The following is a 27,062-nucleotide window of genomic DNA, read 5'->3' as shown; positions in this document are numbered from 1 at the left end:
TTATGTTACTTAAAAACTGTAATTTGGACCCTGCTTTGTCCATACTGACGATATTTGGACCTTAGCGTCAATACTATCATCTTCGGTTTGTTTTTGGGGATGTTTCTACGGACCTACGTGGGATCTCTGTTTCCTTTTTTGGTGAAGTAAAGTAAGTTTAATGACTAACGGGCATAATTTGCCAATCGGGTTAAACGCTCCCTATTAACATCTATTTCATTCTTAAAATACAAAATAACGCCTTTTCTACCGCCACTGATAACTTAATCTAAATTTAATTATATTTTCGATACGCCTCCGTTTGCATAGTCTTTATCATTTTTTAAAAACTTTTTCCCAAATTTATACTTTATACCTTTAAGAAATCTACATTTTGTTTCTCTAAAAAACCAAAAAATCGTTCAGTTTTCTTATTACTAGTAATTACCGAATTTCCTTATTGTTCATTGTAATGTGTATAGCCTCCTTTATTACAGTTAGCTGATATTTTGTTTTTTATTGTGCTTTATGCCTTTAATGGTAAAAAATGATCGATAAAAAAAATATCTTTGGAATTTTTTTTATGTAAAGTTTCTTTACGACGAAATGAATGCGATGCGATGTCAACTTAGTATATTTTATTAATACATTATTATTTAATTTGACTGTAAGGAAAGCTATTAGTGAGATATTTTATCTCTTATAGGCCGGTTGCAAGACAGGCTATTTTGTAAAACACTTTTTCCTTTACAAACTTTTTTAATGTAATCCACCGTTTTTATCGATTTAACACCTTCATCGATTGCTTCGCTTTGTGTATGGAAAGTAATTTTCAGAGTTAAAGAATCGATCCTCACTGTATTACGTCATTATCTTAATTTAATACGACTCAGATAACAGCCAATACTAATGGGTCGCAGTTCCGGATTAATTACCAATATTTATCCGTAAAATAAACTTAAAAACTTGCGTTCAGGCGTTGTCAACGGTTTGCCTTTTAATGCTTTATCTGTAGCGTGTTACGAATGAATGAATGTTATCTGTAAATTCAGTCGTCCCTATTCAGTTTCATTGAATAGAGGTCTCCCGATCTCTGATTCTGCGAGGGTACTCGTGTGTATAACGGTTACATTTGTTTACAATTTTTTTTTTCGAAAATGCCTTTGTGAACTAAAACGAGTGGTAGAAAAAAATAGAATGAATTGATAAATTCTTAAATTAGAGGAAATATTTGGGAACTAATAAAGCCCTGGTTTAACTGAAAATCTGCCATAAGAGATTAGATTCAGATGTGCGTATACATTTTAATTAATTAATATATACAATAATTTTAATTTAATATAAATTTTTAAACAAAGTATGAAGAAAGAATTAAAAGTTAATGCTTGGTTTTTATTCACTGATTGGCATTGCTTTGCTTGGCATTTCTCCCGCTACCACCCTATTCTGTCGCCCTACAGCATAAGATCCAACATAAGTCAGTGCACAAACGGCAACTGAACTTCGAACACTTTTGCGACCAGTATCCGAACATAGCTCCTGGAGCTTACCTAACAGCGTGAGCGGACTAAGCGTGGTGCCATATACCATCGGCTTGGGGGCTTACGTGTCCCAACCGCTCTCTTGTCATGTATTTACTTAAATGGGTAGACGCACCCCATAAACCACTAAAAATACATATGACATCCATAAATAAAATTTATTTCGTGTAGACAGCAATTCGCTGCCACGCCTACGTCGATGAATGTCAGCAAATACCTGTCCAACATTTTATGGCGCTTGGAGCCATAATAATTTTGCTAGTAGTTAGCCGTACGCAGGGTTAGCATCCCACGGCAATACGGTAAGAGTCTTTCCCTTAAGTAAACTACTAATGCCAGTTGAACAAAGCAACCGCTTCCACACGGTTGTCAGACCGTGTGGAACACATTGACTCGCCGCTTGTGAGTGGCCAATTTTTCCCTTGACCTCTAAGTTCCAGGATGGCTCGGTCTCTGCCCTCCCTTCCCTGTAAGAGCAGGGCAGTCAAACATCAGGTATTCATTTGATTGGACCTTCCTGCAGACACACAGCTCATCAGCTGCCTGGCGGAACCGAAACAGATATTGGTTCATGTTAACGTGGTTGGTGAGCACCTGGGCATCCGTTGCCCTTAAAAACGAGCTAGAGGCATATTATCCCCTTAGATCCTGTATAAATTTATACAGGCATCTTCCTTTAGACGTGGTTTTCCATTCCAGCTGCCGTGCTTCCATCGCTTGGCTCTAGCCTCTTCCGCAGGCGGGACATGGGCAACTGACCAAAATTTAGATCCGGTGCATTGTGATCACCGTTCCACTGCGGTACTGGCCGGGGTCTAAACCGCATCCCAAATACGGCCTCCCGGCCTCTTCGCAATCTTCACATGGTTGCCCGAACTTTCACCTCTATATCGATCGGGAAAGCCTTTCCCAGTAGGGTGGTGGTCTCGTAGGAAGTTGTTCTAAAAACACCAGTGCATACAATTAAGTCTCTGCGCTGGGCACTCCTTAAATTTTGAAGAAGTGCTGTATTCATATCCAACCTATGCGCCCAAACGGGCGCCGCGTAAAAGGTCATGCTTTCGAAGGCACTGCGGTACACCATGTACATTTGACGACCCGACAACCCATCGTCTTTGGCATGTAGTCAGTTTTTTTGCTCGCTATACATTCAAATTAGAATAAACAGTTAATTTAAAACAAATTACGTTACCGCCGTGAGATGGTAATTGAGAGCCTTCGCGGGCGTTTAGTTGCACTTATGTAAATATTTTGTTCATGTGAGTATTAATCCCGTACTTACACTAGGCGAACGAACATGAACGATTGTTATATATGTGTTCGAGTTCGAAAGGAAGGTAAACACCAAATTTAAAGTTACTGTTTCTCGGTGACTACATCAAAGGCGAAATATTTCGTTGTTCTTGACGACGAAATACTCAAATATTTATTATTGCGATTAACTGTTTCGGTATTTTTGCTACTAACTTACAGAGATGTTCACATAACTATTCTCTGTTATATAAATGCGAATTTATTTAAGACAACGTAACAAAAAATTTGCATTTTTCGTATAATGCAGTTTTGGGGCTCTCCAATGGGAGCCCCAAAATGGCATATATCATTACAAATGTTCAAAATATGACTGTGAATAAATATTAATAAAATTTGTAATTTTGTGTTAGATTTTGATACTACAAAATAGGATATTATTTATTTTGTATACATTTTTTTTCCCCGATAATTTGTTGTTTCAAGCAACATTAATACTTCCAGTAATACTGCGGTTGTGTCTCTGAAGTCTTATATATAATGGTCTCAGTTACAATTATGCGATCATAATTGTGTGTATATATATATATATATATATATATATATATATTTGCGTACTAGTCTTACGACTAATTTTTTAAAGTTTATTTTTATAGCAACAGGCTGACGCCCGATAACCCACCGGGTTGGTCTAGTGGTGAACGCGTCTTCCCAAATCAGCGATTTGGAAGTCGATAGTTCCAGCGTTCAAGTCCTAGTAAAGGCAGTTACTTTTATACGGATTTGAATACTAGATCGTAGATACCGGTTTTCTTTGGTGGTTGGGTTTCAATTAACCACGCATCTCAGGAATGGTCGAACTGAGACTGTACAAGACTCCACTTATTTACACTCATACATATCATCCTCATTCATCCTGTGAAGTAATACCTGAACGGTAATTCCAGGAGGCTAAACAGGAAAAAGAAAGAAAAGGCTGACGCCTGATAACGTTGTTCCATAAATTAGGTACTTCAGAAAAACCGCTGCTTGGTAATCTTCCGATTGATACTATTATCCGTTGAAAACCCCATAAATAATTTCTTTTAAAGTAAATTTCTATTGCGAAAAAGCCGCAGTGTATAAAAACCTTATGAATGAGAACTTTGTTGATGTAATTTTTTTAGGTATACCAGCCTTATTTGTTGACGTATATGGGAATTCATAAGTGAAGAAGATATTTGCGTTCGTTTTTGTAATCTCCACGTGTGTATTAGCTACAAATTTGAGACACTCGGAGGTAGCACATCAATGAAAGCAAGCACTAAAGGACTCTATCCCATTAGCGTGGAATTCACTAACGCTAAATCGTGTGAAACGACTGAGCAAAAATAGAAATAAAATATGTTCTCTCCACACTAGTAAGGAGTGATAGAACTTTTTCACCTATGGTATGCCTTCCAGCTTCAAGAATTTGCCTGCTTTTTGTTGACATTTATGTTCGTGTTCGATGACACCTGTTTAACCGTATTTTGTGGTCGATGTTTGTGGTCGATCAACCGGTTGAACATAAATTTTGTTATCGTTTGAGCTTGTTCGTGTCCGTCAGCTTATCCACACGACTCTCCAGTTCATTCGTCGGTGTTTCGTATTGATTATGTTCACATTTGGTCGACTGGTTTGAACAAGGTTTACATACCGTTTAAACCCTTATATTTCTTTTATTCGAAGTAGTAAGCCATATCTAATTAACTAATACAGACATTTTTGGGGCAAACGAAAAAAAAAACCATTTTGCTCACTTAGTAAAAAAAATAAAAATAAAATGGAAAAAAATTGTAGACGTATTTTTAAACGTTAATAGAATATTTTCCTTCTAGACATAAAATATTCTACTAATTAATCAATTGGTAGTGTTGCTTAAGGGCATTAGACGTTTTTCTTTTGAATGCATGTCTGTAGTTTTTAGATTTTGATGGAAGTGGCCATTTTCATCCTCTAAATTTTTTCCTTTAATCAGCCAATATTCAGTAAGAAATACACAGTTCTTTACTACGTTATGTTTATATAGTCTGATACAAAAGTGCGAAAATACTTCGTGAGTTGGTTTGGGACGTTAATATAAACAAAACAGTTTTTAAAAATTACATGGCCAAAAACGTTTTATTTTCTAGGGAATATTTCGCCGTGGTTTCTGTGTCTTCTAGTAAGAAAACCATACTGAAATTCTTAAGACTCAAATCAAGGGAAAAGTTTTGTATTTTTTTTTTCGAACTGAAAAAAATAAGTATCAGAACTGTATTTCAAGTAGTTTCCCGAGAAAGTTGTTGCAAAGTTTTGGTAGATTTGTTGTAAATTAACTTTTTAAAACTGTAACAAAAAATCAAATTTTCTAATTAAATCTGTAAAGATTTTAATTATTTGCTCTTTTATAATTGTAAATATTATATTCTTAATTGTTATTATGCTATTCTTTAAGTTTCCTAAAACGTTTTTTATGTGTAAGAAATTTTGTTGTGTTATTTTAATATTGTAAAAATTATTTATTTATTATTTTCTGTTTGAGAATGTTTGAAATGGCTTGAGATTAGGATATCGTGAATTTAAAATCTCTCCGCATAGAATAAAATCCTATTCGTAATAGAATTTAAAGATAGATTGATATGTCCACCAAATACCATCCAATACACAATATACTTACCTCAAATGACGGTTTGTATTTTTATTCTAGGTCTATCAGTTTAATGTTTATAAATAAAAAATCGATAAAATTTATTTTGTCATAAATTTATTAACGCTGTGCGAAGCAGCTACCTTTGTATAATTGTTGATATCTGTAAAACGAAAATTCCAATTTTGGATGAAGAGAAAACCGTATGAAATTTGCACAGTTTTTTTTAATTTCCTTTAGTTTACTGTAGAAGTATTAATGAGATACAATTATTATATATTAATTTGTTTACGTATAAAAGAAAAAAAAGTGATAGTATGTATGAGTTGTAAAAGGGTTCTTTCTCCTCTCGTTTCTGTTTATATGTGTTTGTGGGAATATATGTGTATGTTAGAGGAGACTTAGTTCCGCTTGCCTTCACAAAGGATATTGCGGCTTTTCTGATTTGCTGAACAGTTTAATCATCGTCATCAACAACCTCTGCTCCGTTGCACCTGAAAGTGGTATTTTGCTTTGGTCATCCTTCTTGTGTTCAATATGATAAAATTCACTCGATAAACAAGTATAATATAAACCCTTTACCGATTTCTATTTGTTTTTCTTCATTGCCTTCACTATATGAGATTAAATTCGTAGAAAAAAATTCTTCACCTTCAGCGGGTAATGACTGTCTTTGTTTTGTATAATGTATGTTGATAATAATTTTTAGTTTATTTATTATTTTTAATTTTATTTGAAACTATTTTAATCATCGTTAATTTATTTTATGTTTATTTCTTTTTGGCTGTTTTTAATATTCGTTTATTTCAGTTCGGTGAATTGAAATTCTTTGTTGTGAAAAGTATATTTTTATATGAATAATAATTATTAAGTGAAGTTGTAGAAGTGGAAATTCTGTTTTATAAATTATGGTCTACAAAAAAAAAAACGAAAAAATTTGTGAAATTATATATTATCTGATTTTTTTTTGGATACGTTTTTAAATTTGATGAACATCGTTTAAATCTGAACAAAATCTTATCTTATTTTTGTATAAAGTGATGTTATATATTTCAAGCTTAAGAATATGCAAATACGGTACAATTTTGAATGCTCGATGGTCTAAGCGTTCGGATTATCTGAATTGCGTTTTGAAGAAAATTCTTTTTGTGAGTATCACAAAAAGGAATCCTTTTGTGTTAGTTTCCGGGTAAATGATTTCCCGGCAATTAAAAAAAATCTAGCGTATAAAATTTAACTAGAACTGATCTTAAATCTAGTGCACTATGAAAATATTACACTATTATTAGTGCACTATTACTTAGTTTGTTAAATTTATTTAAATAATAAACTAGACACTTGTCCGCTTGTACCGATTTTCAATTTAATAGCTGGTCAGTGTAATAAAATTTAATTGCAGACAACCGAATATGTAAGCTTCATTTCGATTACATAATTCGACTGCGGTAAATTGACTACGCAATTTTTTGACAGAAATTTTTCTTGGTTTCAGACAAGTAGCTTGCACCTTAGCACTGCGATGCCTGAAATAATTGTTTTTATCTAAAATCTGTTTAGACAAGGCCTAGTCTGTATTTAAATTTCTTAATATTACTTTTGTTAACGAAAAACTGGAACGAACACGTTAATAATGTAACATATATATGTTAGCTAAACAATTCCGAGTGATATATTTTCTGAGAAAACTGAAAATGCTGTAGTTCCATTGACATATTTTTTACTTTATCATTTCCGCGTATTTTATTTTCTTAATTTTGGAGTGAATCACCCTACGTTGATAAGATATTTATTTTGCAAAACAAAAAGAAAATCAAAACGTGTAATGATTGATCCAAACCACGTTTAGTAAAACACTATGTTATTACTGTTCACTCCAGATGTCTTTGTATTAATCCACTCTCAGTAAAGAGATACTAAAGCTGTAACGGATATTTTTACTTCCTTACCTATGTAAAATTTTAGTTATCCTCCTCTTCAAATTTAATCAGAACGACTAATTATCATAACGATTATACAGTAGATGATGCTGCTGTGTTATAAAAATTACGACCTTCCCGGGTGTATGATATTTAAAAAAATATTAAATACATAGATAAATTGCTTTATAACTTCTCCGATCTCTTCAAAAATATTAATCGTGTAACTCCTTAGGTGGAAAGTCGATATCGAGAGATAGTCTGAATACTTCAGTAACCTTAAATGTGATTTACATACCCGAATATGACATATATATATTTTATTTTTTAAGGAAACTCTTGATTTCAAAACGATGCGGATTTTGCTTGTAACCTTTTATTTTCGGTAACCATATACACTGTTAGTAATCACCGTGAGTATTCGATTCTCTCCTATTTATAAACCGACTTCAAATCAGAAGTTATGCAAATACTTTTTAAATACTTTCCATTTTTGTAAATATCTATCTACTTTATGTTTTTAAATTGTTGCTAGTTTTGTAAAACCGTTTAATTCCGTTGAAAAATAATTTATATTTATTATTATAAGTTATGGAGACATAATTTTTAAAAGAGCTATTACTGCGGAAATAATGGTGAAAATTACGTGAATTTTATGAAAAATATATATTATATATTTTATTAAGAATTTGTATCGCCAAGAGCTTATCAAATACTGTTATGAGATGTAGTTTTTTCTTCGTAAAAGAGCTCTTTTTAACGCTCGTTTCCTACATATTCTTAGAATTGGTTTTTGAAAGTTACAGAGGTTGGAAATCATGTATACAAAAAAAAATGTAACAATCTTTTTACACACTGTTACATCCCTAACAGTTCTATTTTGTGTATTTTTATACACAGATTTTCCACTTGTTTTCTTATTGCTGAAATGAATTCTTAGCAATAGTATACTTACTTATTTACAATACAACCTTTTGTAGAACGATTTGTAACAAATATGTACTCCCTAAACTCTTCGTTTTCTTTGACAAACAATAGCTATAATCTAATTAAATATAATAATATTTCACGCTATTTTTATTTTTTATTTGAATAGATTACTTGGAATGACTTGTTTTTAATTCTTTGCATCGGTTCCTAAAATTTTCCTGATCTTTCACGTTCGGTTGTTTTACAGTTTTAATAGATAATCCGGTGCCGGGGTTTCGGTTTGTCGGTTTTTGCAATTATATTTTCTAAAGCGCGGTGTCTTTGCTGTATGTTTATTAATGTTTCAAAATACTAATAATAATGAACTGTGTATTCTGTTGTGTGATATTATTACTACTATCAATCTAGATTTTGTATATCATAACTAAAAGAAAGTAACTAACACAGATACTACAACCCCGCTCAACTCAATATTATCGTAATAACAACCATAACAGCACATGCACCTACCGGTAATGGCGCTATTTTTCAAAATATAATACTGTTACACATCGCATAAAGTATAATAAAGTGGTGACTTTACAAAAATAGGGACTACCTGGTGAGGTAGTCCCTATTTTTGTATATGAGCTAGGAGACAGAGGAAAAACGAGAGAGTTACTAATGCGTTTAATGCAGTCGCTGAATTTAATGGAGAGAATAATATCGTAGTGTTGTGCAGAAGCAGTGAAATGGTAGTAGGATAACTGTATTGCCTGCGTAGCAGTTACAATGAAAATAATTACTAACATATATTTGTCGTGATGATTTGGTTCGTCGTTGTGGCGATAACGATATTATACGTAGATGAAAATATAAAATGGAATATGCATTCCATAAATAAAACCAGAATTCGAACGGATCATAATCGTATAGTACGTGCAATTTCTGTAGCTACCGATCTTTTTATTAGTCCGTGTGTTTGTTAATGAGTTATTTGTTTGTGTTCGGTTCATTTGATAGGTACAGTTTTAACAACTGTTGATAAAAGTAATTAAAAGAGAGTAGATATATCCCCGTGAGAAGAGCTTTGGAAGCGAGTATTATTACAGCGAGATAAAAACAAGCTTAGAATGTATAGTTAGTACTTACAGATTACATTTTTTATTATTATTTGATGATTTTCTGTATGAGGGAGTGCATGTGTATACCTGTAGAGCATCATCTTTCGCTAAGTAAATCGATATTTAAATTACCGATACTCGTTTAAAAATCTGAAATCTTTCAAACGTCTATCGTATATATTATATATCTATAATACATTAAAAAAAACACGGATTCGGTTAGAACTACAAATCACTGAGTGTAATAATTTTTTTGCTCGTTCAGAAACATATCACAATTTGTTGTAATAATTACTTCACGAGGTGTGGTTATTTGTGTTTAAAACCATATATCTTCCTTCGACTTAATTATACCTATCTGCTATGTTTAAAATGTCATTGCGCTTAGTGTTATTAACGCGTTTACGCTAGTTATATTTTTTTTAAACGGAGTATAAATCATTTAATGAAGTTTGTAACCTCGTTAAAAATTTTATCTCACGGTTTAATTAAGTCGGTTGGAAGCTATTAAATCTTTTGAGTCGTAAATTTTATCGATTGTATTATTAGTCTCTGTAAGTAATATGTGCCGGCCTCCGTGGCGCGAGTGGTAGCGCCGCGGCCTTTCATCCGGAGGTCTCGGGTTCGAATCCCGGTCAGGCATGGCATTTTCTCACACGCTACAATTATTCATCTCATCCTCTGAAGCAATACGTCCCGGAGGTTAAAAAAAGAAGAAAATTCGAGAAATCGACACACGTACGGTTCAGTATCCTGCCGATGGTTTTTAACATACTACAGTACGTGAAAGTTTGACTATCGCATCGTGCACGCCGGTCTATACGTATACGATCGGGAACGGATGTGAGCGGGAGAGATTAGAGGAAGTGAAATTATCATTTCAAACAGATTTAATCATTTTAACGGTAACAAGTTTCACGTCAAATCCAATTATTCTCATTCTGTATACGTCGAGAAAATCAGAGATTTTCCGCTTTTCCTACCTCCGTCGGTGTGTATTCTCTCCTTCCCTTATATCGTTCTACACCTGCTCCTCTTCTAAAGGAAAAGAGATAAAGGTTAACGGTAGAGAGGGATAGAGATCGGTCGGTTACGTAAGCGTCTTTTCCGACACGACTGTACCTCGAATTCGGACCGAGAAAGTTGTAATTTTCCCCGAGTTATTCTATAATTCCGCTTCCGAAATGACCTTAGACCCTCCTTGCCGACTCGCTGAGGAAAGCTTTACGTGAGGAAGAGGACGTTGCCTCCACCTTCAATTTAGCTATTTGCGTATTCAAGTCGCGGAAACAGGAACATACCGGCCGATTCCCCTTCACTTTGCCTGTTATATGTTAACATGAGTGTTATTATTTAATGTTATGCCTTCTATTTATTGTTACGACTTTAGCAGATCAAGTCTCACACTGGAGATTTGATTGCGTTCTAGTCGATAATACGATCGGATCAGAGTTACTGAATTTTATTTTTATTTCAGGGATATTCTGCTTGTATTATGAAGTAAAATAATACCACTGATAATGACAACAAACAAGTAGTAGTGAATTTTTAGAGGACTTCATAATTAGACACTGTTCTCTCTATGTAGCAGATAGACTGAGCGATGGAGAGCGAGAGAAAGAGACAGCAAAATGAGAAAGAAACTTGCAAAATATTTGCCTTTACAAATTTTTCTAATAAATATACTTTATACTATACTACATACTTTAAATCACTTCGTTTTCCTACTTGCAGGAATTGCATAAAAATAAACCTACGGTTACTCTAACACTATATTAGTCTAAATAAGTTTATTTACACAATAACATGTATTTGCTTTAAGTAGAATTTCTTAAGTTTTGATTGAAATTAAGCACGGTCGTAATTGAATGTGTGCTATACAATTGTGCGAGTAAACGCAAAGTTTCTAATATACAGTATTTTTTTTTTCTTTTACAGATCATGTCCGGGACTTCACTTGTGGCCGCTTATATTACAGAACATTATACGTAGATGAGCGTCGGGATGCGTTATACGTTGGAGCGATGTGAGTAATATATTTTATTTTTTGTTATATTTTTAATTTGCTAATTAATGTATGGTTTCTTTTTTTTACTTTAACCAGGTTTTCACATATTTTCCTTCGTATTCGACGCTTTTGACGTACAATAATCACTGAATTAGATGTACGTTACAAATATTATTGCTACAAATGAATTTGTAATAAATTAGTTATTTTTGGCTGTAAAGAGTGATTTTCATGGTTTTCATATCTATGTTTGTATTTGGTCTTAAAAAAGTTAAAAGAGCAAAAAGTATTACATTTTTTATCATTTCTTTTTGCATCCCGTGCATCAATTATAACAAATTCTCTTACATACGAGGTGTGATCAAAAAACACGGTGAATAATTTTTTATTAAAAAAAGTAATAAGGTTACATAGAATTCGATTTAATTTTCTTCAAAGTACTGTCCTTGGCTAGCAATGCACTTATCCCAACGTTGACTCCATGACTGGAGACATTTCTGGAAGGCGTCTTTCGGAAGGGCTTTCAGCTGCTCGGTCGTGGCCCTCTCAATGTCAGCAATGGTGTCAAAACGTTTTCCTTTAAGCACAGTCTTAATTTTTGAGAAGAGCCAAAAGTCGCATGGTGCTAAATCCGGTGAGTATGGTGGATGTGGACAGACGGGAACACTTTTTTCGGCCAAAAACTCGCTAATGAGAAGCGAGGTGTGACACGGCGCGTTGTCGTGATGAAGAACTCACCACTCGAGTGAAGCACTCACTCGTCTCATTTGCAATTTATTAGTTAAAATGCTTTGAACGGATCCGTTAAGGTCTTCCGATAGCTCTCGAGTAGTCACTCGCCTGTTTGAACGAACCGTTGTTTCCACTTTTTGCACATTTTCAACTGTTTTTGAGGTTACTGGACGTTCCGCACGCTGCTCGTCTTCAACAGACTCATTTCCGTTTTTAAATCGGTCATACCACTTGTACACAGTCTTCAAAGTTATCACATTATCGCTGTACACCGATTCTAACATTTCGTGAGCTTCTTTGGCACTCTTTTGCAACTTAAAACAAAACTAATGTTAATGCGTTGTTCAAAATCCATGTTGCGCGACAGACACGATAAACACAACCTCACTCTAGCGGCTCTGGCAGCTGATTGGCAAGCTCGAATGTGTTACAACTTGTCCCTGCCTATCTCAGTTGTTCACGCTATTGGACAAATTACAGCATATGGATGTAGCGTCGGCAGTTGCCGCTATAAAAATTCATTCACCGTATTTTTTTATCACACCTCGTACGTATACAAGAATATCCTGCTTATATTAATCCTCGTAAAATTCAGGTTTATCAAATTTATTAGATTGGTGATTAACTATCTAATCGGAATAGGATTTTAAATATTAGTTCTGGATTAAGCTTAACAACACAGTTACTGCTGGCATGCAGACAAGTTTGTTATATTTACTGGATACGTTGTAGTTGATTGTTTGAACTAGTTTTAATTTGTCTTGAGAAACTGAAGAAATACTAAAGAAAAACAACCTCTTCAATTATTTTTAAATCCACGCACGCATAAAAGCCGTATAAAAAATATGCTGTAATAAACTGCCTGATAACTAATCTTTAGCCAAAATTTCAGCAATTTTTTAATAATAGTTAATTATCGTCTATTTTGTAAGTAATACGGTTTTTCTCAGAAATGATCTTAAAAAAAACTGATATGTTAGATTTGATATACAGAACAGCACAGGTAGTTGTTGAAAATTAACTTATTACGACTTGAATAAAGCAGTCTCTAACAAAATAATTGCTATGTTAACTACTGCGGGAAGTAAAAATTTCTGTATCAGTACCTTAATTCGATTAACTACATTCAATCTGCTGTTGTGAAATGCTACTACTAACACAATATGCCGACTTAAAATTTTTTGGAGGGTTACAGTTCCTCGCCTCCAGTGGAGAAATATGTCTGATTTCGTTTAATTTCATTTCATTTAACGAATTAAGAGTTTTTTGAAAAAAATCGGTGGTCAGTAAAACGGTAAAACGTCCGGAGGAAGTGAAAAAATAATTGTTTCAAGGAAAGAGTATTTTTGGAATTCTGTTTGCTTATTTTACATGCATTCCGAATTCCATTAATGTTAAAAAAGGCATAAAGGATAATTTTCTTTATACAAAAAGACAAATTTTATACGTTAGAAAACTGATTGGGATACGAATGTAAAATAAGACCACCCGCACGCGAATATTACCGTTATTAGGAAGCATATTATTCAGCTTCAGACTGATTCGCAATGACACAGAACAATTAGTATAAAATTTATCGCACGTTAATATAAATTTAATTTATGTTCGTTGGTGGTAATATCTTTTGCACGAATTCATTTAATTGACTTTCGTATAAAATAAATCAAAGATGTACAAGTGTGTGAAGGAATAAAGGAAGAGATATATTATACATGATATACTTATATTTATATAAGCATTACATTGAAAAATGTGTAGGTTACACAAAGAGAGGAAAAAACATTCACTACTTCACTGCAGTATTTTTTTGTGCATGGCTTTCTTTTTAATTGGTCAGTAGTTACTGTAATCGATAAAATTATACAAAGGGATACATGCTTATAATAACGCATGATATTTTTTGGTTATTGTAATTTACTTCTCTTCGCTTCTATTTTATTGTTCACTTGCAACTACCTATTTTCTATTCCTCCATTTACGTTTTTCCCGGGGGGTTGTTCGTGGTACACAATCATCTTGTAGTGCTTGTAAAAGACTGTTACCCTCAAGTGATGGATAAAGAGAATGATGGAAGGGAAAAAAAGAAGGGCTGTGTGTGGCCGGTTGTTTCGAGGATTCGACTCGTGGTTAAGAATACAAATTCGGAAGGGGAGTTTAAGTTAACGCTCGCTGGGGTTGCAGCACGCTCGGCTCCGGACACGTCTCGTCCTTCACTTGCATACATCAGAAGGGAAGGAATAGCACAGAATGGTGGAGGAGGAGGAAACAGATAGGATCTACGACGATGGTTTGGGGGCAAAATCGAAAGGATTGAAGTTTGAGGGAGTTAGGAATTGTAGTTGCTTGTAGATGATAGAATGCAAACTAATGTACTGTGTGAATTGATCTTTGGACCGATTTGTATTCCTCTCATACTGTTTAAAATAAAGTACGATATCAGTTTTTTTCGGTTCACTTCATTTGTCTTATTTTTGTATAAATCTGTTTTTCTCAATAGAATTTTCTGAGTAAATTAATTCAGATTTTCTTAGAAGTTAACAGTTGCCTTAAAATGGAGTAATATATATTTATTACTATTTTTTGTGAAATTTGAAACGATTTCGTAATTTATTTCGTTATTATTTGAATAATATACTGTCTTTAAATTTCATTTGAGAACAGTACAACACATACCAATCTACCGCAGTCATCCACAATGATCTTATCGAACGGTTTATAAGCACATGGAACTGATTTGTTGCTTTTACTGGCACCAACATCTTATAATTCTTAGTTATTTTGAAAATGTCTTTTGCCTAAGGTATCTTGACATATTTCTGTATCCGATGTTATAGTTACGTGTAAAGTTTTTTAAACGACTTAGCTTACTTGTTTATATATAATAACTCTGTTAGTAACGTACAAAATATTCTGTTACTTTTTGGCATTTCATTAATATCGAAAGAATTAAATATGAACATTGTATTTTATTAAAAAAATGCCAGAAAATGTCTTTGGATGGAGATCAGCGTGACAGAGTTATAGGAGATGACCATCCTATACTTACGCATTTAGGGAAGAATGAAATTATGTTTGTTGTCATCTGTTGTGGGAAACGAATCATCATATTTTAGGTACCCTTTCATCTGTTATTTAGCCTCAGAAAACCCTTTTTTTTATGTGGAAGTTATTGGCGATCGAATGAATAGATTGCTAGCTCATAAGTCTTCGTTTAAAGCAAGGAGCGTTTTTGCACGTGATCTAATGAAATTATATCGGAAGATTTATAAATCCAAGCGAATATGTTGTGTTTTTATACTCGACGGCATGGTAAATTATCAGTGCCAGTGAAAGCAACGCATCAGTTCCACGTGTTTCTCAACCGTACGATAAGATCCCGTTGATGATTACTGTAGATGGGCATGTGTACAAAACCTCAAGCTACAGGTTTTTAGCGTCATACGTACAACCGACTTATAACAAAATTTTGTAACAAAAGTAAATGTGAAGAGGATGCATTAATATATATTAGAATAGACAAACTCGAAGTATACAATTTTGTAAGTAGGTAATTTATTTTTTATTTACTACCTGTATACTAACTGATGTACTTTTATTGATGTCCATTCCTTGAGTCATCATTAAATATATCCGTATTAAAAATCTTACTTATATATCTTTAAGGATACAATAAATTTTTTTGATAATTTACTTTTTGTTTACTGCGGTAGTCGCGTCCTACTAATACTGGGTAAAAGCAGACCGTATCTAAGTATCTGAAAAATGGCGAGGAGCGGAATATGGATGTCCAAGAATGTTCAGATTTGGTGAGGACACGTAAAGGAATCAGACGGTTGACGGAGTATATACTTAAAATTACTTTTTCGTCTCGTGAAGATTTTAGTCGAATGATTTTTAAAAATTAGTCTAAATAAAGCTGCTTTTCTGTAGCTTTCCATCTTTGTTTTGAAGTCAAATTAAATAATTTAATAAAATCGCATAATTTAACAGAAAACCGATCGGGGAATAAAATTGACCACCAACAAATTTTTATGATTATTTTAAACGGAGTTTTTAAGTTTCAAATTAAAATCGCATAAAAAATTATTCTTACCTTCTTTAGGATTTTATAGCCCACTAAATCTGCTCCTGTAATCGGGTTGTCATCGTATGTAGTTTAAATAAATGTTCTTTTAAAAAGAAAATATCACGAAATTTCTTATGTGAATTTAATAGAACGATATTAATTTTCTTAATATTTCAATTCTTGTACTAATGAACATTTAAAAAGTCTTTAAAACGGAGATATTCAATGTCATTGAAATAAAATATATTTTAATGATACTTTATTAATTTTTATTTCTAATAAATTTTAATTTGCGTCGTTGGAACAGCGTACAGATGTGTACTTTAAAACAATAAAGCTCCTGTTAGACAGAATATTTGAATAACTTTTTAATGTGATATCTAGATTTTCTCAATTTTTTCTTCATTCATCCAGCTTAATGCTTTACTGGAAGCATTTCCTTTTTTTTCTTCTGAATCGTACCTACACATTTCTGATGTTATTTTTTATTAAAGTAATATATTATTGCGTTGATCTGAAAAAAAAGAATGAAAAAAAGAGATACAGAGAAATTTGAGAGTGTTATTTATATTTTTAACATTATAATGCTATATTGAAGATTCAAATTCTGATGTTTTTACTATTTCGGCGAATATAGTTAGAACAGTTATATTAAAGGGAAAAGTATGGTGATCTTTCAAAAACGGCTAATGCAGTAGCTATCAAGAAATGTCTACAGTTTTTTAAAACTCATAAACCTCGTACCTAAAATGGAGAAATGTTTTTTGAAAATGTTGTATATTTTTTTTATTTTAGCTTTACTGAAGGGGATTTAGATTTAGACAAAACTTTGCTTATGAAAATTTTTTAAGCTTAACCTACGTATGAATATCTCCAGAAAACGTTTTTACCGCCTGTAAAACATATATATTTTGTATTTTGGCTCAGGCTCTTAATTTTTAAGACCAACAGCTGGGAAAGTCATTCAAATACTTTGCCGGCTTCTTTTTTTGAGATAATCGTTGTTGCCTTCTTCAGTCAGAAGTTGTTTATAATAGACGCTGCTGATTGGGTACCAAATAATAGAAACAAGGACGCTCATAAAACGGTTGAATACGATAAAGAAATAGTGAACAACGTGAAAAAGTCGCAACGCGATATGAATTCTGTGAACGTAGTGGAAGCGTCAAATAGCAAAAACGTGTAACGGCGGCATATGACCCATGGAATTCATACTTTCTTTTTATTTGTTTTTGTGTACATAAATTTTAATCAGTTTTTCATCAATTATACTGCTACTCATACAAATTATACTACAGTAATTATACTATCTATAATTTTTAAATAAAAGTGAATACGACAAGTACGTAAAATATTTTTACTTTATGTCTTATTACTTTTTTTTTAAATACCGATGTTTGTGTCGGCTTTTATTTTAATACTATACTTAAAACGTTAGAAAAACATTTCGTAGTTAAAATACGCGTGCATTCATGAAAGCGAATTTGCGCGTGCGCACGCGAGTCACGCTTCTGTGAATGCACGCATATTTTAACTACGAAATGTTACGTTTTTTAGCGAGTCACATTTTAAGAGAAACAAATATCTCCATTTACGTAGACGAATAGAGAAAGATATTTATTCATAAATGTTCTATGTTGGTTGTAAGCCAAATTATGTGGTTAATAAAACAGTCTGTTTCCAACGTGTTATTCTTACGATAAAACTTATTGTAAAGTTGTGGATTAATAAAACCGCAAAATTAAACCTTCTTACCTCAGTACATTTTTCTTTGGTAGATGTTTGTATTTTTCTTAAATTGATGTTTGTATTTACAATTATTGAATTAGATTTTTATGATAGGTTATTTGCGGAAGAAAGTCGATATTAGATTTTGTATATTAAACTGTGACTGTATAAATCTGAAAGTGATCACGTACTGAGGGTTGGTGTTAGAAGTTGGTTGTTTTTTCGAATAGATAGTTTTTGGAGGTTATGATAGATTTTTACTAATAATTTTTAGCACATAAACTCATGAAGTTACCAAGTACATAATACTTGGTAACCTTAATAGATAATCAGCCTACGCCTTTTCAGAATGAATATTATTACGCTTGGAGAATCCAAGAAGCAGTATTTCCAAAGGAAATCTTGGCAAAATTAAAATAGTTATGAATTAATCACCGATAAAAGGGTGTATCGTGGTACTTAATCATTGAGAGATATGTAGATTATTGTGTCGTGTATTCGGAGTTAAACGATATTAATGAAGAAATAAGGTTATTTGATGTCATCAGGGAGAAGGGTGTTGTGGTCAGTGGATTCCCCCAAAATGAGTCGCATGCGGGGATAACTTCTTTTAATGATAGAATTGTAGTTATTTTATAAGAAATAAAACAGCAATTTAATGCTATAAGATTAATGTAGGAATTTATTTCTTTAGTTGTTTACTTGTCCGGTAAAATGTGTCGGCATACAGTTTGTCGTAAATATTTTCGTGAAAGTTTTTGATCGAATAATAAATAAAAAGTAATTGGAACTCTGAGACTTGGGTAGAAGAATATGAGGGAGATTGCGTGCACAACAAAACAGCAGTGCAGTGGTTAGACCGGTGACACGCGTACACGCTAACTCCTTCGCAAAACGTACACTAGAAACACAGAGATACAACAAAAGTGGACATGGAAGATATATATTGATACTGAAAGAAAGAAAGTTGGAGTTTTCTTGCATGAACACACAATATCGCGTGGCATTATTTCTATTACTGTGTCATCTTTTTAAATGCTTTTGATTTTCTCATTTTTTTGTTGATAAAGCGGCGATTTGTAATAGCCGTCTAGCTGTAATAATTTTTTTAATTTTTATTCCCTAAAATTTAACAACCGTTTCGAAAATATATAATTCATTTATAGAGTTTTAGTTGAGGATTCTGTAACACTTCGCACATGTTTTATTTGATTGTATTCGTGCATGTGTTTTTTCGTTTAGATATTTTCAAAATATTGCACTAAGTGACATAAAAACGGCGATTATCTTTGTATTATTTTAATTCCAGGTTCTTCAAATAAAAGGCCGCAGTCAGTCTTAATATTCACTCAGGAATTTGTTTGTATTTCTGGAGTAATAAGTAGGCCTGGTTTTATTCGATCGATATCTCAAGGCATATCGATAGTGGTTGCACACTAAGCGTAAGCTTAGTGTGCAACCACTGGCCAGAAAACAGAGTTTCCGTACACCGTTTCACCAAAGGATGATCTCAAAAAATCACATTAAGGATGCACCGGTTGTACAGTTTCCTGCTTCATGGATTTAGTCATTCTGATCGGCATCTACAGAACCCAAAATCCTAAATTAGGGAAAGAGAAATCAGTGATAATGAAAACAAACGAATACTGGGAAAGGTGCAGTACCTTCCCGTGGAGGTACTGACATCACCTCTGCCAGAGAGTAGTTTAAAGTTGCTCTTCAAGCAGCAGCTGCCAAGCTACTGGCGCGAGTGGTAGAGTCTCGGCCTTTCAATCAACCTATACTCTCAATCAACCAGTATACGCTACAATCTCTGGATTTTAATCAGATTCATTACAAAAGGTGGATCCTCTCCACCGTGTGAAACAAGTGCGTGGCTATCCTCCTTGACCCTAGTTCCCATGCCGCGTAGCGGATCGGTGTCCGAAGTCGACCTACTGAGGCAACCTGCTAACTGGTTGGCTGGTTGTAAGTTCGCGAGGAAATCGCCAACTTCTTCCCGTCCTAACCTATAAGCGCCACCACTAGTCCTGCTAACCTATCCTCAGTCGGGTGGAATTGATATGCTCATTTCAAGTAGGGCAGGGATAATAGACGCTAGTATAACCTGCGATCAGTTTTCGCACAAGGGTCAGTAACAGTTAGTGCAGTCGAGCCGCGTGCTCCAAAATTTTGGCAGTTGCACGGAATATGTAACCCCAACCGCTCTTGGAAGGATTACGGGTTGTCGGGCCGCCAAATGTACTTGGTGTACAGAGGCGCCTTCGAGAGTATCATCGCATACGCGGCGCCAGTTTGGGCGCATAGGTTGGAAAGAAATAGAGCACTGCTTCAAAATTTAAGGAGTTCCCAGCGCAGAGCCATAATAGTATGCACTGGTATATTTAAAACAACCTCCTACGAGTCTACTACCGTATTGGGAAAAGCTTTCATAATCGATTTAGTGGTGAAAGTTCGAGCAGTCATGTGGAAGTTGCGAAGAGGTAGGGAGGCCTAGGCATTTGGGATGCGTTTTCCAGCCGGGCTAGAACCGTAGCGGAACGGTGATTACAATGCACCGGAACTAAATTTCGTTCAGTTGCCCATCTCCCGTCTCCGAAAGAGGCTATGGAGCCTCGCGATGGAGGCATGGCACACCACGACTAAGGGAAGATCCTTGTATAGGTTTATACAGGATTTGGGGGGATGGTATGCCTCGAATTCATTTTTAAGGGCAGAGGGTGCCCAGGTGCTCACCAATCATGTAAATTTAAAACAATATCTGTTTTGGTTTCGCTTAGCGGCTGATGAGTTGTGTGTCTGCGGGGAGGTCCAGTCGAACGTCCATATGATGTTCGACTACTCTGCTCTTTGGGCGGGGAGGGGCAGAGATCGAGCCACCCTGGAACTTAGAGGTCAGGGGGAAACTTGGCCGCTCACAAACGCCGAGTCAGTGTGGCGAGAGCCGCATTGTCGGACCGTGTGGGAGTTCCTCGATGAGGTTGCGATGTTCAACCGTCATCGTTAGTTTTAAGGGTTATTATAATGTAATACGGATTCCTATGGTGCTGCAGTGGGATGCATTTCTTGAGATAATGACTGGCCGCCAGCCAGATAAGCTCCAAGCGTTGTAATTGGTGGACAGGTACTAGCTGGCATACAGCGACCGAGGTGTGACAGCTTAAATTGCTGTCTTTTATTTATTAATTAAGTTCGATAGTTTTAATTGTAACAAGGGGTTCGCCTCCCCGATTTAGTTTTAATTCTGACAAGCGATTGGGACACATAAGCGGGTGGTGTATAGCACCCTGATTAATCCGCTCACGCTGATAGGTAGCTCACTAGGAGCATATAGGAAACGAGGTCGCAAAACCGTTTTAGAGGTACAGTAGCCATTTCTTGGCACGGACATTTGGTCTATGCTCTAGGGCGACCGAATGGGGTGGTGGCGGGTGAAATGCCAGTTAACCAGACCCCAACCCCTTTATACAGGTCCTGGGGGGGGGGGGGATAGTACGCCTCTAGTTCGTTTTTAGGGCAACGGAAGCCGAAGTGCTCTCCAACCACGTGAATTTAAATCAATATTTGTTACCGTTCCGCCTGGCAGCTGATGAGCTGTGCGTCAGTGGTGAGGTTTAGTCGAACGAAGGTGTGATGTTTGACTGCCCAGCTCTTTGGGGGGGGGGGGGGCTAGAGCTCAGGCCATCCTGGAACTTGGAGGTCAGTGGGAAAATTGGCCACTCACAAGCGGAGAGTCAGTGTGGCGAGAGCCGCATTGTCAGACGGTGTGGGCGTTCCTTGATGCCGTTGCTTTGTTCAGCCGGCATCACATTAGTTTATCTAAGAGAAAAACTGCTAACTCGCTGCTCTAGAAAACTACCCGAGAATTACGTCAGGCCACCAGCCAACTAAAGCTCCAAGCGCTTTAAAATAGTGGAGAGGTACTTTCTGGCATTCATCGACCTAGGCGTAGCAGCGAATTGCTGTCTTGACGATATAAATATATTTATTGAAGTCACATATATTTTTAGTAGTTGATGGGGTGCGCCTACCCATGTTAGTTATATATGACAAGTGAGCGGTAGGGACACGTAAGCCGGTGGTGTATGGCGCCACGCTTAGTCAGCTCATGCTGTTAGGAAAGCTCTGAGAGCTATTAGGACACTGGTCGCTAAACTGTTTCGAGGCTAAGTAGCCGTTTGTGGCACAGACATTCAGTCTTATGCCTTATGGCGACCGAATGGGGTGGTGGCGGGAAAAATTCCAAGCAAACCAAAATCCCAACCGCAATGGGAGTAGGTTATTAAACAATGTCTTTGTTATTAGTTTAAATATATCCTTGAAGATTTATTGCTTTTCTTCCAGAAAATTAAGTCTCCCATTCGGCATGTAATTTCAATATGTAAGTCGTGATTTCATTGATGTAATTTCTGTCTTGATTATAATTAATATCTTCTTAAATTATGAGATCTAACGTTTTTTTAATATTATTTTCAAAATATTTTATAAGTTAAGAATTAAAATTAATACTTTGTACTTTCCCAAATACTGAATGATAACATTTTCAAATTTTTTTTTAAGATAGAGATAGTATCGAATGTTACAAATGTAATGCTGTGCGGCTAAAGTGCAGATGCTCTCCTGATTTAATTTTTAAGATTTAAGCCAAACGTGCGTAACTAACACATTTCATTGAATTAAAAAAACTCTTTCTTTCGACTCATTAACCGTCTTTCACATCGCTAACCTAGCAGCTTCCATCTATTCGTTCTTAACACAAGTTATCGAAGGCGTTGTACTGTTATTTTTGCTGCTTTAGTGTCTTGTGACGATTCAGGTAATTAAGTCGTTAGTAATTTGACGTCGACGTCAGTAATTTGATTGTCAAACGGCGTCGTATTATATCACTGCTTTTCTGATTAGGATTAACTAGAAGCAGCCCTTCTCGCTCGTTTTCTTTACCTTTTCCTTCTCTGTTTGTTTATTGGGTTAAATTTGTACAACCTGATTTTTATTCCAACATCGTCTTTGCAGAATACATCATACTTTACGTATGTTTTGTTCAGTAAATTGTATCAGAGTGATTAAGAGCTTTTTAATTTCTTTTCGTGTGATATAATATTGAATAATATAAATTCTGTATATTATTTTAATTATTAATCATAGCACGATTTTCACTTACGAATTTGGCGATCCGAAACTGTTTTTTCCTTGAATGCAATTTAATTAAACAGCGGCTTAATTTTCTGTTTACCTAATTTTTTCATATTAGTAGAAATTCAGTAAAGGGAACTCTTATGTTCTTTTTAACCACAAAAATAATCATTCTATAGTTGAAACTCTTTCAGACTTATTTTCATTAAATATTTTGTTATACTGAGATCGGTTTAAGTACAAAATTAATAATTAATGGATTTATAGCACAAAAAAAAGTCTAGGCATATAATTTAAATAATATATATATTTGAGGATGTACGTATAAACTAACGTACTAACTTGCTATAGTAGATTTGTTTCTCTAAAATAGTTGGGACAATATTGATGCGGTGTTTTGCATTTCATAGGTATTACCTCATTGCATTACATAGGTATCAACAACTCAGAACAGGTTCATAGATTAGTTTTATGGTTATAAGCCGCCAGTGCGCGCTGCAGTAGATCTGTATTTTCAAAACTGCTTTTGAATGTTTCTAAGACTTTATAATTAATACTTTTTTGCTTAGCGTTTATTTCGTCGTGGTTTTAAAAAAAATTTAATTTTATATACTTGTATAGAAAGTATTTGCTTCGAGCTGTGTTTTACGGTGAAATAACTATGGATTAATAAAAAAGTATGACCCTCTACACAATTCTATTGTATACAGAAGTTTTTATGAATTTCTATTTCGTCACGATAACATGTAAATCTCAGGTAAGTTATTTTACAAACTCTACCGGAATCTATTCTAATAATAATATTTTTTTTTTTTATACGTATAAGGATTATTCGTATAAAAATGTAGGAATGCAATGTTCTATAAAAGTAAAGTTTGTTTCTAAGACCACATCACGATGTGCTGTTGAAATTATTCAAAAGTTCTCTAAGATTTAAATGCCTTTTATACTTTGTCAAGATGAAATTTTGGTATTTTCATATTACTGTCGAAAAAATATTTGTGAAATATAAAATTGAGTTTCGATCATTTATATCTTTTATGACGAATGTTGGCTGTATCTACAGTATTATCATTGAGCGGTGTTTTATCTCATCAATAAACTTGTTTTGGGAGCGGAATGTTACACCACTCCACCGTACAGGATTCTCATTTTTTCGATACTTTAAATAAACTAACCTAATCTTCTAGCCTTATCCGTATTATTAAAAACGAGATAACGGTGATGATAGTTTATTGTAACCAAGTTATTTTGCACATTTAAATTATCCAATCAGTTTCAGTAAGTAAATTTTATATGTTACGTATTTTACGTATTTCTGTGGTATAACAAAATTCATATAAAAGTCTTTACAGCCGTGTCGTTAAGTCGGTTATTTTACCAGATGTTTTGACTCTCCAAATTTAATAATTTACAGTAATAAAGTACACCAGACATTTAAAAATAAATATGTAACATAAATTTTTTTTTAAATTTCATATTTCTTCCCTGTACATAACTTACTAATAAATGTTTCCGGCCTCCGTGACGCGAGTAGTAGGGTCTCGGCCTTCTATCCGGAGGTCCCGTATTTGAATCCCGGTTAGGCATGGCATTATCGCGTACTACAAAATTACCATTTCATCTCATCCTCTGAAGCAGTAACTAACGGCGGTTCCGGAAGCTAAAAAAAGAAGGAATAATTACTTTTATTAAGACTATATCGATCATTATCTTATCCTTAACTGTTTGATTTTCATTGTATATTAGCGATTATAAAAAAAGAATAAACCGTTCAAATAAAATTGATATTATAATATAATTATTATTTTTGTTTATGATTAACGTTTAATGTTAACGCTTAAAAATCTTATTATTTAATAATCTCTTTATACTTAGTCCTTTTATATTAATCTTTAAATTAATTATCTTTGTTGTTGATTAACAGTTATTTATAAAAGTTACTTAATATCAGGTTAAATTATTTTAATAGTAAAATTTGATTACTGGAGAAATTTTGAAGTAACTAAAGATCATGAAAAACCTACAAATGATTATAGCAACCAACGCTTGGTCGTTATGAATTTGTACATTTTCATTTTCGTTTACGTATTGAACATCTACTCGTATTTATCAAAGGCATTTAGGAGCTATATTCGAGTTGTTGTATTGTAACAGCCACTCAACAGATTTAATATGAATGTTGCTTGTTCTAAGTAGTTTTTTCCCCTACATCCCCGAGCCGGACATCCAATTAAGTATACTCGACTCGGGGAAGTATCCTTTCCGGATCTTTTAATTGCCTGCCTCTAATCTCCAACGGAAGAAACCAGGCCCGGCTATGCCGTTCCCAGCCCCCCCGCCGGAGACCGGGTCTTTCCTTTTGCCAGCCTCAAACTGACGGTTCAGGAGCCGAAGCCGCCAAAGCGTATCCGGGAACCCACACCGCCGGCCGGGTCTCGGTTTTTTCATTCATTCACACCTAACGGACCCCAGGAGTCACTGCTCCGTCACGGGAACCCTCACACCAGAGCATGTGAGCCCTCAGGAACGGGGCTGTCCGCCCAGCCCTGCCATAAACTAAAACCCTTAGTATCCCAGTCGTCTTGCATCATCTTCTTTTATTCTGAGGACTGCTCTTGCAAATATTACAAAATTATGCCTTTTTGCGGATATAGCCAAGAGCCACTCCGAGAGCTGCTCCGGTTGGGTATGCATCAATCCTGCATTTATACGATGTTCCTTCCATCGTCTGCACACCAAAATAGTGTGTTGGGCATCGTCAACCTCATCACAGTAACAGCAGACGGTGACTCTCTCCTTCCAAGCCTATGCAGGTATTGTTCAAAGGCACCATGTCCCGACATGAGTTGAATTGTGTGGTAATCTAATTCGCCATGATAGCGATCTAGTCAAGCATCCAGATCCGGGATAATTCTTCTGGTCCATGCTGCCACTGCTGAACCTGCCCATGCCACTTCCATTGTTCCCGTATTATAGATTTGGCCTCATCTTTAGCTACACCGGACGCCCTTAGTTTTCGTCCTTTAATCTGTAATTCTATCGGGGGCACCGAAGAAAGCACGCACAGTGCATGATACGATAAGGTTCGGTACCCCGAAACTACGCCCAGAAGCGACTTCCTATGAGTGCTAGTTAATTTTCTTCTGTTGCGCTTGACATTAACCGCATCGGCCCATACCGGGGCGGCGTACAACAGAGACGACGTTATCACCGAGGTGATAAGAATTCGCCTTTTCGAGGCGCGTGGAATTCCTTGTCCCGCAAAGAGACCTCGCAAAGCACGGATTGTTATTTCCACTCTGTCGCAGATCATGGCCACATGACTGGAGTATTTGAGGGGTTTATTCAGTAACATCCCCCTAAATATTTAGCACTTTCCACCTCGACAATTGCCTCTCCTCTCAGGCGCATCTTCTGAGTATCCTCCTACCAGTGAAGAGGATATTCTTGCGTTTGGAAGGAGAGACTTCCAAATTGTTGTTGACGAGCCATTCATTCATTAATTCTAAAGTGATATTCCCCTTGTCCCCCACTTCATCTAAGATACTGGCCTCCACTAGCAGCAAGATGTCGTTCGCGTATCCTCGACATTCACCCCCGGCGGGAATTAAAGTCCGAAAATTTCATCGTAGAAGATGTTCCAAAGTAGGGGTCCGAGTACAGACCCCTGTGGGACTTCACCGAAGATCTGATGACTTACCACACCATCCGCCTTATTAATTTCAGTCCGTCTCTCGGATAGATAACTGGCTACTTGCGTCACCACTATATACTTGCTTATATTCATTCTTTGAAGTGCCCTCAATATAGCTGGCCAAGATACCGAACCGAAAGCGTTTCTTATATCCAGGAGTATCATTAGTGGGATACGTCTGATTCTGCAAGTCCTAGCCCTCAGCGCAGCAGCCCATGAAACGACTTTTTTGATGGCGTTAATAGTTGACCCCTCCCACCACGCCTAAAGCCAAACTGATTCTCATGGAGGAAGATGTTGTTTTCTAGCTCCTCAATTAGTCTATTAG

The 27,062-nt window shown here is 35.2% G+C and overlaps 1 protein-coding gene across 1 annotated transcript in view; it reads left to right on the top strand.

The window, feature by feature from the left end:
- Sema2a (Semaphorin 2a) overlaps nucleotides 1-27,062 on the top strand; it is a 567,293-nt gene that overhangs the window by 304,667 nt on the left and 235,564 nt on the right. Inside the window, exon 2 of the mRNA XM_075354839.1 lies at nucleotides 11,309-11,396. Coding sequence (XP_075210954.1) covers nucleotides 11,309-11,396 — 88 coding nt within the window. The remainder of the gene's footprint in view (nucleotides 1-11,308; nucleotides 11,397-27,062) is intronic.

The sequence above is a fragment of the Lycorma delicatula genome, chromosome 1, assembly GCF_047948215.1.
Source record: "Lycorma delicatula isolate Av1 chromosome 1, ASM4794821v1, whole genome shotgun sequence".
NCBI classification, from domain to species: Eukaryota; Metazoa; Arthropoda; class Insecta; order Hemiptera; family Fulgoridae; genus Lycorma; species Lycorma delicatula.
This window is presented reverse-complemented; position numbering and strand designations above follow the sequence as displayed.